Genomic DNA, 11,569 nt, shown 5'->3' on the forward strand with positions numbered 1-11,569 from the left:
ACCTTCTCATTGTTCCCTCAGATGGTAGAAGAGGCAAGGAAGCTCATCAAGACCTCTTTTATAAAGGCACTAATTCATTCATGAGGGCTCTGCCATCATGACCCAATCACTCCCAAAGACCCCACCTCTTAACACCATTACCTTAGGGGCTAGGATTGCAACACAGGAACTTTGGAGGGGCACACACATTTAGACCCACAGCAGTCCCATTGGCTGTTAGTTTGATTTCAGAAATCACAAGTGCTGGGTAAACCCCCAGACACATTTTCATGACGCCACAGTAACATGTGTCATGGCTAATGACTAAGCCTTCAGATACAACCTTTTCTGGTTGCCATGGCTCAGACAGGTAACAAGGAGAAATGCACACCAAAGACAACCACCTTCTCTAAGGAGCAGTGGGACATAGAACTGTTTTCTTCTTGGCACAAGGAGGAGAACGCCATGTAGCAGGTAAGAAGAAATCAGGGAAAATTTAAATGGACACCGAATACCCACTGTGGGCTACAAGGACAGCTCAGAATCTACAGGAACCCTAGACACAGGCAGTCTATACTCAGTGGCCAGCTCTTCTCCATAAGCTTCCATCAAGCTCTCATAGGACTATGAAAACTGGGCAGGACACACAGAAGATCCTTGTCTCAAAGAGTATAGAACTCCATTCATTTTCTAGGCTGTTCCCTCATGGGAAGCAAATGCCTCGAGCCCTGGCAGACAGGACCTCAGCAAACTTCCCTACTCACACCCACTTAGGCAAAGGCAAAATGTCAGAGGAATGGGGGACAAACTGCCTATCCTTAAGGGAGGGGCAGAATTGACCCACCCAGCCCTCCCATACACCTTACGTTGAACAACAAGCAAAAGAGTAAGTGTGGTAGCTCCAAACTGTCTCAACACAGCCAGACTAAACTGTTCCCCAGAATTCCTTCCCTCTATGTTTCTGCTTAGAATGAGTCACAGTCATTTTTACAGTGGGCTTAGAGGGTGGAAATAAAACAGAAGCCATATTATTTTTAAAACCTAGAAGTCTGAAGCAGATGATGCTCATGTACCTGACAAACCTTAATACCTATCTACTGCCTCATCTTGCTGGAATAGACAGCAACTAGGCCTTCAACTGCCCAACTTTCCCTTGTATCCTCCTTTAGTTTCTTCAAACACTAGACCAACTGTTATATTTAGGTCCATGACAAAGTGCGTCAGCTGTTCCTACAGAACACCCATATCAATTAGATTAGAGACACTGTGAATTGACACAGTGTTCTGTCTTCTTGGGATCCTGCTTGGGCTCTTTTGAAATCACATATCTTGTCTTTGTTCTCCCTCACTTTACAATGCCTTCCCTTCCCAACTGCCTGTCCTGCAGATGTCAAGCCCCAGCATCAGACATGAAGAGAATAACTTACAAAATTGTTTTGGTGAGTAATTAAATAAGGTCAAACCCCTATAAAACATCTTTATGCATATGTATGCACGTTCTGCTTCTCTGATTGAACCCATTCATGACAAACACTCAGCAACTCAGCAGGAGGTAAATTTCCTCTATCTAATGAGCACCCCACCCCCCCACCCCCCCCCCCGACAAAAAAAAAGACCCTATAGCTCACTTATTTAATGATGAAACAGTGACTGCTTTCTACCTAAAATAAAAAATAAAAATAATAATATTAAAATATCCACTCTACAACTGTTATTCAACATAGTTCCAGAAGTTCTCACCAATGTAACAAGGCAAGGAAAAGACAAATTTAGATAAAAAGAAATAAAACTATTCCTATAGGAAGATGACAGAATTGTCTGTATACAAAATCCCTAACAATATACTCAAAAAACTACTTGAACTAATAATAAGTAAATTCAGAAAGGTCAATGGATACAAGATTAACACACAAAAAGTAATCACACTTTTATATACCAACAATGAACATGTGGAAATTGTACTTAAACACAATACTATCACAACTGGTCCAAAGACAATTAAATAAAAAAAAAAATTGTTGAAGATCTGTATCTTGTAATTACAAACTGCTCATGAAAGAAATCAAATATGTAAACAAACAGACATACTGCATTCATGTATTAGAAGACTCAATAACATATGACTCTTCCCAAATTGATGTTCAAGTAAATACCTATCAAAATTCTAGTAATATATTTGGAAACATGGACAAGTTTATGCTTAAGAGTTATATGGAAAGGTAAAGGACCTAGAACAAACATAATAACTTAAAAAAAAAAAGATGAAAAAAAAAGGGAGAAATCATTCTACCCTAATGTTAAAGATTAGTATACAACTACAGAAACACAGTAGTCGGAGGCCAGACATGGTGGCACACAACCGAAATCTCAGGAACTGGGGAGCCTAAGGCAGGAGGATGCCAAGTTCAAGCACAGTAGTTGCAACTTAGTAAAACTACTTCAAAATAAAAGGATTGGGGGCCTAGTTTAGTGGTAAGGAGCCTGGGTTCGGTCCCCCCATCCAAAAAAGAGAAACAAAACAGTATGATATTCACAGAAAGAGAGAGAGATCAATTAAGCAGAATTGAGCACTCAGATTTAGATCAACATAAATATGTCCAAATGATTAAAAAAAAAAAAAGATGCAAAAGCAATTCAATAAAGGAAACAACTTTGAAATACACTGTGCCAGAGTAAGTGAACAAAATGAATTGTACAGCCAGGCACAGTGGTGCACACCTGTAATCCCAGCGGCTTGGGAGGCTGAGGATCAGGAGTTCAAAGCCAGCCTCAGCAAAAATGAGGTGGTAAGCAACTCAGTGAGACCCTTCTCTAAATAAAATACAAAACAGGGCTGGAGATGTGGCTCAGTGAGAGAGCTCTGGAATTTAATCCCTGGTACTCAAAATAGAAAAAGTGAATTTCAGGCTAAATCTCATACCTCATATAAAAATTAACTCAAAATAGATACTGGACTTAAATGTAAAACTATAAAATTCTAGAAAGAACACATAGGAAACAATCTTTAGAACACAGTATTGAGCTAAGTTCTTTGACTTATAATGCTATAACAATTCATAAAAGAAAAAAATGCTAAACTGGACCTTACCAAAATTTAAAACCTTGGCTCTACAAAAGACCCTCTGATGAGAATGCAAGGGCTGGGTTGTGGCTCAGTGCCGAACATGTGTGAGGCACAGGGTTCCATCCTCAGCACCACATATAAACAAACAAATAAAGGTCCACTGACAACTAAAAAAATATTAAAATAAAGGTATTGTGTCCATCTACAATTTAAAATTAAAAAGAATGAAAAACAAGCTACAGACTGGCAGAAAATATTTGCAAACCATATATCTAACAAAGGACTAATACCTAAAATACATAAAGAAATCTCAAAACTCAACAGCTGAAAAATAATAATCCAGGAATGAAGAAAACTGAGATATTTCACTGAAAATATACAGGTGGCAAAAAAACACATGAAAAGATACGCAACATCATTAGTCATTAGGGAAATGGATATTAAAACAAATAAGACATCACTACACACCTAGCAAAAATTATTAAAATTTTAAAAAAAGAGATAACATCAAACGATAGGATACAGAGAAACTACATTTCCCATGTAAAAATGTAGGTTTTTTTGGTAAAATGCCACTGGAAAACGAGTATGGAAGCTTCTTACAAAATTAAACAATACACTTACCAAACAGCCCAAATTAAAATTCATGTTAGTATAAAATCTGGGCATAATTTTTTTTTTAATACCAGGGATTGAACCCAGGGGTGCTTTATCGCAAAACTAAATCCTCAGCCCTTCGTTTATTTTTTGAGATAGCATCTCACAAAGTTACTGAAACCTGCAATCCTCCTGCCTCTGTCTCCTGAGTCACTGGAACTGCAGACATGCATCAGTGCATTCCCCCCTGTGCAAAAATATTAACAACTTATTCTTAGCCCCAAACTGGAAGAATCCAAATATTCAAAACCACACACTCATACTCTAGACCACTACTCAACAATAAAAAAGAATAAACTATGCATACAACAAGTTGAATGGATCTCAAGATAATTAGTCTGAATGAAAACTCCAATCTCAAAAGGTTACACACTATACTTTGTAAGGTTAAATACATATACTGTCTATACAACATTCTTTTTCTCTTTTTTTTTCTTTGGAGACGGGATCTCACTATTTGCCCCATGAGTACAGAATTGCGGGCTCAAGAGATCCTGCTACCTCAGCCTCCCAACTATGGGCATGCAATACCATGTGCAGCCTAAATTGTATTCTTTAGGTGACAAAAATTATAGGGATGAAGAACAAAATGGTGGCTGCCAGGGGTTAGCAGTGGGTTGGGAAGGATGTGGCCAAGGTTACACAAGGGTCTCAAAAAGAGTCCTTTAGATAGAACTGTTCCCTATCTCATTAGTCTATTAACTAATTAAAGTCAACATTAATCTATTAAAATTACTTAATTAAAATTAGTAGGTTAAACTGCATGGAATACACACACACATATACACACACAGACACATACAAATGAGTCCAAGTGACCCTGTGAAATCTAAATGAGGTTCATGAATTTTATCTGTCAGTTTCCTGGTTCTTACACTATAAAAAATGTTAACATAGGAGGTCCTGGTGGTAAAGTTTATTTATAAGTTTGTAGTATTTCTTACAATTGCACATGAATCTACCATTACCTTAAAATAAGCTTTTAAATATATTTAAATCCACATCCCCCAAAAATACTCTCCACAGGGAGGGAAAAAAGAAAACTCAAAGCCCAGATAGTTTCAAAGTTGGTATCTATCAAACATTTAAGGAAAAGTAGTTTTAATCCTACACAAACCCTTCAGACAAAAGGGAACACATCCTAACTCATTCACACAGCCAGCATTATCCTGATATCAAAATCAGGTACAATTTTACAAGAAAACTATAAACTAGCTCAAAATTCTAACCAAAGTTGAAGTTAGCAATACAAAAAAAAATAATGTACCATGACAAGGGAAATTCAACCCAGGAATTAAATGTTGGCTCAATATTCAAATGTAAATCATTATGCTAATATGCCACATTAACAGAATAAGTGAAAGAAAATTCAAAAACTCATTTCAGTAGAGAAAAAAACAACTCTGATGGAAGACAAGAGCCAGTTATGAAGAACTTCTTAGCAATCGAGGAATAGAAAGGAATTTCCGAAGTCTGAAAGGGCATCAACAAAAAAACCTACAGCCAATTACATACTTAATAATGAGAGACAATCTTTTCCATCTAAAAATCAGAAATACCAGGGTACAGCAGCACACACCTATAATCCCAGCAACTGGGTAGGCTGAGGCAGGAGGATGGCAAGTTCAAGGCCAGCCTCAGCAACAAACTGAGATCTTGTCTCAAAATATGAAATAAAAATGGCTGGGGATGTAGCTCAGAGGTAGAGTGCTTTAAAAAAAAATCAATAAATAAATTGCATATTACATCCTCAATGAACAATTAGATATTGAAACTTAAAAATACCACCCAAGACAGCTTGAAATTTTTAATATGATTTACGAAAAATTTAAAACACTGCTGATGGGCTGGGGCTGTGGCTCAGTGGTACAGCACTTGTCTCACAAGTTCGAGGCCTTGGGTTTAATCCTCAGCACCACATACATAAAAAATAAAGGTATTGGGCTGGGGATGTGGCTCAAGCGGTAGCGCGCTCGCCTGGCATGCGTGCGGCCCGGGTTCGATCCTCAGCACCACATACAAACAAAGATGTTGTGTCTGCCGAGAACTAAAAAATAAATATTAAAAATTCTCTCTCTCTCTCTCCTCTCTCACTCTCTCTTTAAAATAAATAAATAAATAAATAAATAAAGGTATTGTGTCCACCTACAACTACAATTAAAAAAAAAAAATTAAAACACTGCTGAAAGAATCTTAGAACATCTAAATATACACAGATAAACCAGAATTGTAGTTTGAAAGATTCAGTGTTGTAAAGAGTAATATTCTCCCTGAAATAATTTATAGATTTTCAACTCAAACTTCCAAAAGAAACAGGCTGCTTATAAAATTTATATAAACCGCTGACATTTGTTCATAAAGAAAATCATGTCTTTAAATCTCTCTCCTGTAAATACATGATTTGCTAAAAGTCACCAATTTTTTCAATAACTTTATTTATTTATTTTTTTAATGTGGTGCTGAGGATCAAACCCAGGGCCTTGCACATGTGAGGCAAGTGCTCTACTGCTGAGCCATAACCCTAGCCCTTCTTTTGCATTTTTTAAAAATATATATATGAAAATGAAAAAGGCCCAGGGGCTGGTGTTGTGGCTCAGTGGTAAAGCACTCGCCCAGAATGCACGTGGCACTGGGTTCGATCCTCAGCACCACATAAATGTAAAATAAAGATACTGTGTCCACCTACAACTTAAATAAATATTAAAAAGAAAGAAAGAAAGAAAGAAAGAAAGAAAGAAAGAAAGAAAGAAAGAAAGAAAAGAAAAGAAAAGAAAAGAAAATGGAAAAGGCACAAAACAGCCAAGACAATTTGGGGTAAGGAGAGTGGACCAAGAACAAAGTGTTACACAGTGGATTTCAAAATGAAGTACCTACAAAAATACAGCCAACCTATTTTCAACAAAAGGAAAAGGACAAATGGTGCTGGATCAATTATACATGCGTATGTAAAGAAAGGAAACCTAACTCTTGCCTGACAGTATATGTAAAACTTTACTAAAAACTATTCATAGAACTAAATTTCAAAAGCTAAAAGAAAAAACTTCCAGGGCTAGAAACGAGGCTCAGTGGTAGTACACTTCCCTAACATGTGCAAGGTCCCAGACACAATCCCTAGCACCATAAAACAAACAAACCAAAACTTCCAGGAAAAACGTAGTATAATTTTTGTGACCTTGGATGATGTAAAGATTCTCTGGATAAGAAAAGTATGAACTATAAAAGACTTTTTAATAAAAGACAAGATAAAAACTGAAAGAAAATGTTTTAAATTTTTTGATTAAGGACTTTTACCAAGATTACATAAAAAATTTTTACATATTAAAAAGGTGAACTTGAACACTTTTAACCAAAGTATATAGACAGGGGAGAAAAAAAAAAAAGACACTCCGATACTGTTAATCATTACAGAAAAACAAACTAAGAGAGTAACAAACACCTATCAGAAAGGCTAACATAAAGAAGACTCACTACACCAAATGCTGAGGAGAAAGTAGAGTGACTAACTCTCATACACTACTGGTAGGAATTAGTATGGAACAATTATTTTGGAAAACAGTGTGGCAGCTCCTTATTAAGTGCAAAGCACTTATCGATCAATCCAGCAATCTTGCTGTACATATTTACTCCAGAAATGAAAACTAAAAAGTATCCTATCCTAGTTATTTTGTCCAAGGTGTAAACAAAGTTTTGCTTTTTATATACATTCCTTATAAGCCATCAGAAGACATCAAAAAAACTTTTAAAATCTGCTTTAATTACTTAGGAACTTCACCCACCCTAACTCTGAAGTCAAAAACATTCAATCAAAATTATAAAAATTATACACCACCTAGAAAAGTTTTGCAAACCTCAAGCAGAGACTCATTAGTGGGTATTCTACTGGGTCAAGACCAACTTTTTAAGAACATGATACAGAACAGAAAATAGAACTTACCCTATCTAGTAAGGCTAAGTTTACATCTGAAGGATCTTTTATTTTAGCTGAATCACAAGGTGCCGTGTAAATGGATTTTTACTGTAGATCATGTCAAAACTTTCAAAACCCTGACCTAAAACATATCACTAGATCAAGTTTTACGCTACTAGAAGATTGTACCATTTTTAAGCCATTTCTCTGATTCATCCCCATGCCAGAGAAGAATGAAATCCAGAGAGGTGTTACTAATGTTGTCTACAAATGTAATGACTTCAAATATCCTCTGGTAGTCTTTACCTTAAAGAATTATGAGTATACTTTATTATGTTTGCTACATTTGACAATCACTTTTTAACTACCAAAACAATACATTTTCCATTTTCATTGGGATTCTGAGACTAAAGAATTCTACAAACTTTTCTCCAGTGACTAAACAAGGAAGCAAACATCAGAACTTACTGATCCTATTATATACTGTAACTTGGCAACACATTATGAACAAGAACCTGGTAATTCAGAATGTAGATGAATTCAGGATTCACTAGAGAGTAACCTGAAGGCAAAATTATCTATTTCAATACATAACCAACTCAAAATATTCAAAGGACACTGACTTCCAAAACCCCTTACAAAAAAGGAAATTTTAACATCTATTAAAAAGTTGTCCTTGGGCTGGGGTTGTGGCTCAGTGGAAGAGTGCTTATTTGGCATGTTTGAGCCACTGGGTTCAATTCTCAGCACCACATATAAATAAATAAAAATAAAGGTTCATTTGGCAACTAAATTAAAAAAAAAAAAAAGTTGTCCTTGGCTGCATAATCACAGTTTAAGCATTTTATATAAAACATTTTATATGTTATAATAAACAAATCCTTAACAATTATAGGCTTTTAATTTGGAACAGTTAGAAAGAGTAAATTCAACTGCAGGCAAGTATGTGCAAAAGAAAAAAAATATGAGTAGAAATAATGCATGCATACAAATAGTTTCTTTTCTAAACCAGGTTTATCTATATAAAACTGTATATAAATGTTTATGAAATATGTATCGATAATGAGTAACTGTAACAATCACTGAATTCGAAAGGCACTGCTCTACAGCAAGTATACAGTATCTTGAGAAACTGTGAAACTTTTAAACTTAACATTGTTATCTGATTCCGGACTTTTGACAATTATTCATTAAAAAAAAAAAAAATCCTACACTGGAACTCAGATCAAGCTCATGGAGATTACAATCCCTGAACAAACTTCTGATTTCATGTAGGTCCAAAATAAGACTTCCTTAGTTCAGGGGATTCTTGTGAATTTGGGAGCTATAAAGGCATACATCTTTCTTTCATAAATAACATACACAAAATTATTCGTCTTCATTCCCACAACATAAAAGGCTATTTTGTGAATAATTTTCTTTTAGAGCTGGGGATGTGGCTTGTGGTAGAGCACTCACCTAGAATGTGCAAGGCCCTCCCTGGGTTTCATCCCCAGAAGTGCAAAACAAAAATAAAGTGTTTCTATAGAACTTTTGTATGGAAAGTAAAGAGATAATTAATCAATTTATGTACAATCAATTATGAAGCTTGAATACTACTATTAGAAAGACACATGCTATGGTGAAACAAACTGTAAATGTTAAGAAGAAAAAAATCTCTCCGTTTTATCCTAAATTTTAGTTACTTAGCAGTAATTCATTATTATAAATACAAATAATGGAACTATATCAGAAATATATTCACCTTACAATACTGTAAAAAATTATAAGGTTTAGACACTGTCTTTTTAAAAAAAATATTTTTTTTTTAGTTGTACACAATATCTTTATTTTGTTTATTTTTATGTGGTGCTGAGGATTGAACCCAGGGCCTCACACATGCTAGGCAAGTGCTCTACCACTGAGCCACAATCCCAGCCCTAGACACTGTCTTTAAAGAAAAAAAACCTATCTACTTTCTAAAATCTTGGACTTAGAATTAAAAGGAAGGCTTTGTAAGAGTACTTTAAAAAAATCATAAATTTTATCAGTCCAGCCTGGCAGCCACTCATGTAAAACCAACTGTTTGAGAGGCTGAGGCAGGAGGATCAATTTGAGGCTAGTACGGGCAACTCGGTCAGATCTTTGAAAAATTAAAAAACAGAAAAAAAGGGCTGGCGATATAGGTCAGTGGTAGAGCACCCCGGGTTTAATTTCCAGTAATCCACCTCCACAAGTCATTTTTTTCACCATCAAAAAAAAAAAAAAAAAAAGAAAGTAACTATGTGAGGTGATGGTTAATTAGCACTTTCTACTTAGAACAAATGCACAAAGCCTTGTACAAAGATGTTAGGTGCACTGCCGTTCGTAGCAGTGAACATCGGATAAAGCAACACAGTGGAGTCCGCTTCAGTATTTCACTTTGTTAAAAATTATGCAATAATTTTTTAGAAGAGTGGATCAATCTTAATGGTCCTGGAAGGATGTCCAAGACGTAGTGTAGAAAAAGCAGGTGTCTTTTATTCAGGCCAAACACACGCATATACGGCATATGTGCTGGTTAAGAATTCAAAGAAAGCTACACAAGGTGGTGCTGGCCAGCATTCCACTCGGGAGGCTGAAGCAAGAGGATCACAAGTTCGAGGACAGCCTCAACAACTCAGTGAGACCTCAAAATCTAAAAAAAAATAAAATGGGCTGGGTATGTGGCTCAGTGGTACAGCGCCTCTGGGTTCAACCCCTACCAAAAGGGAGAGGGGGGAAAAAAGAACTCAGAAAAAGTTCTGGACTCGGGAAACAAAACAGGACGCCCTCCAGGGCGGGAGCGAGTGGGCAGGGAAGGAGCTCGGGGTTTCGCTCCCGGGACGACTCCAGGGAGAGAAGGAAAAGCCACGCAAAAGTCACCTAACTCCGGCCAGGCCACCCAGCAGCCGGGCCGTTGGCCCCGGGGGTGCCATTTTCCTCACTTGCCCAGGGAGGTCGCGGGCGGACCGCGGCCACACGCCGTCCGGCAGGACGGCGCCCGGGGACCGGCCAGAGCGCCCGCCCGAGCCGTTCAGGAGGCTCGCCCGGCGCCCCGGGGCGGAGGCGGGACGTGAAACCCGACCCCGGGCGGCGGCGACGGGGGCGCTCCGGGGCCGCGGCCGCCCGGGCCGGTCGGTTGGCCGGGGCGCCGACTTGCGCCGAGGGCCCGCCCGCGCCGCTCGGCTCTCCGCGGCGCGCTCAGCGCACGGGGCGCCCCGGCCGCAGGGCTCGGGAGGGACCCCGGCCCGGCGGCCCGACCCGCCCGGCCCCGCTCACCCAGGTAGCGGCTCCGCAGCCGGGACGGGTCCTCCAGCCCCAGCGACCTCCTCCGCACGTCCCACAACAGGTGCGGGCAGGAGCCGCCCCGCGACATGGCTCCGCCGGGGCCGCGGAGCTGGGGGCACCTCCGCGGGGGAGGGGCGGCGGGACGCGGCGCGCGGCTCGGCTCCCGCGCCGCTCCGGCACCGTCCGCCGCTCCGGCACCGTCCGCCGCTCCGGCACCGTCCGCCGCCGGCCTCGCGCGCAGCGACTCAGACGGCCGCGGCGCCTTCGTGCCCGGAGCCCAGCCGCGCCCGGGCCGGAGCTCGCCTCATACTCTCCTGCTCAGACTACCCAGAACATCCAGAGCCCGGCGACAGTCCCCTCCCTGCCCCCTCCCGCCGGAGGAGGAGGCGGAGGCGGAGGCGGTCGCGGCTCCTCCCTCCCTCGACTCCGGACACCGCCCCTCCTCGCCTTTCTCGCGAGATGACGGCCCCCCCTCGCGGGGCTGGCGGCCAGCGTTCGTGACGGCGGCCCTCACCCGAGGAAAATGAACTCAGGCCGCTCTAGCCAGATGGAAGAGGAGTAGAGAGAGAAACCGCCTGAAGTCTGTAATCTCTCGCCCACGCTTCTCGATCCAAAGGAAGCAAGAGCGTTGTGCGGTGTCATCTTTAGTGCGGGCACGGAAGGCCCGAAAAGCC

At 40.0% G+C, this 11,569-nt stretch overlaps 1 protein-coding gene across 6 annotated transcripts in view; it reads right to left on the reverse strand.

The window, feature by feature from the left end:
• Dcaf6 (DDB1 and CUL4 associated factor 6) overlaps positions 1-11,569 on the reverse strand; it is a 117,109-nt gene that overhangs the window by 105,240 nt on the left and 300 nt on the right. For 2 of the 6 annotated variants that reach the window (XM_077802820.1, XM_077802817.1), the window contains exon 1: positions 10,887-11,250. The exons of 1 other annotated variant lie outside the window; for it this stretch is intronic. In XM_077802820.1, the coding sequence (XP_077658946.1) occupies positions 10,887-10,983 (97 nt within the window). In that variant the 5' untranslated portion in view covers positions 10,984-11,250. Of the gene's footprint in view, positions 1-10,886; positions 11,253-11,569 lie in introns of those variants that run through there. 3 more of the 6 variants (XM_077802822.1, XM_077802818.1, XM_077802821.1) reach the window with 2 other exon arrangements.

This window comes from Urocitellus parryii, chromosome 9, assembly GCF_045843805.1.
Source record: "Urocitellus parryii isolate mUroPar1 chromosome 9, mUroPar1.hap1, whole genome shotgun sequence".
NCBI classification, from domain to species: domain Eukaryota; kingdom Metazoa; phylum Chordata; class Mammalia; order Rodentia; family Sciuridae; genus Urocitellus; species Urocitellus parryii.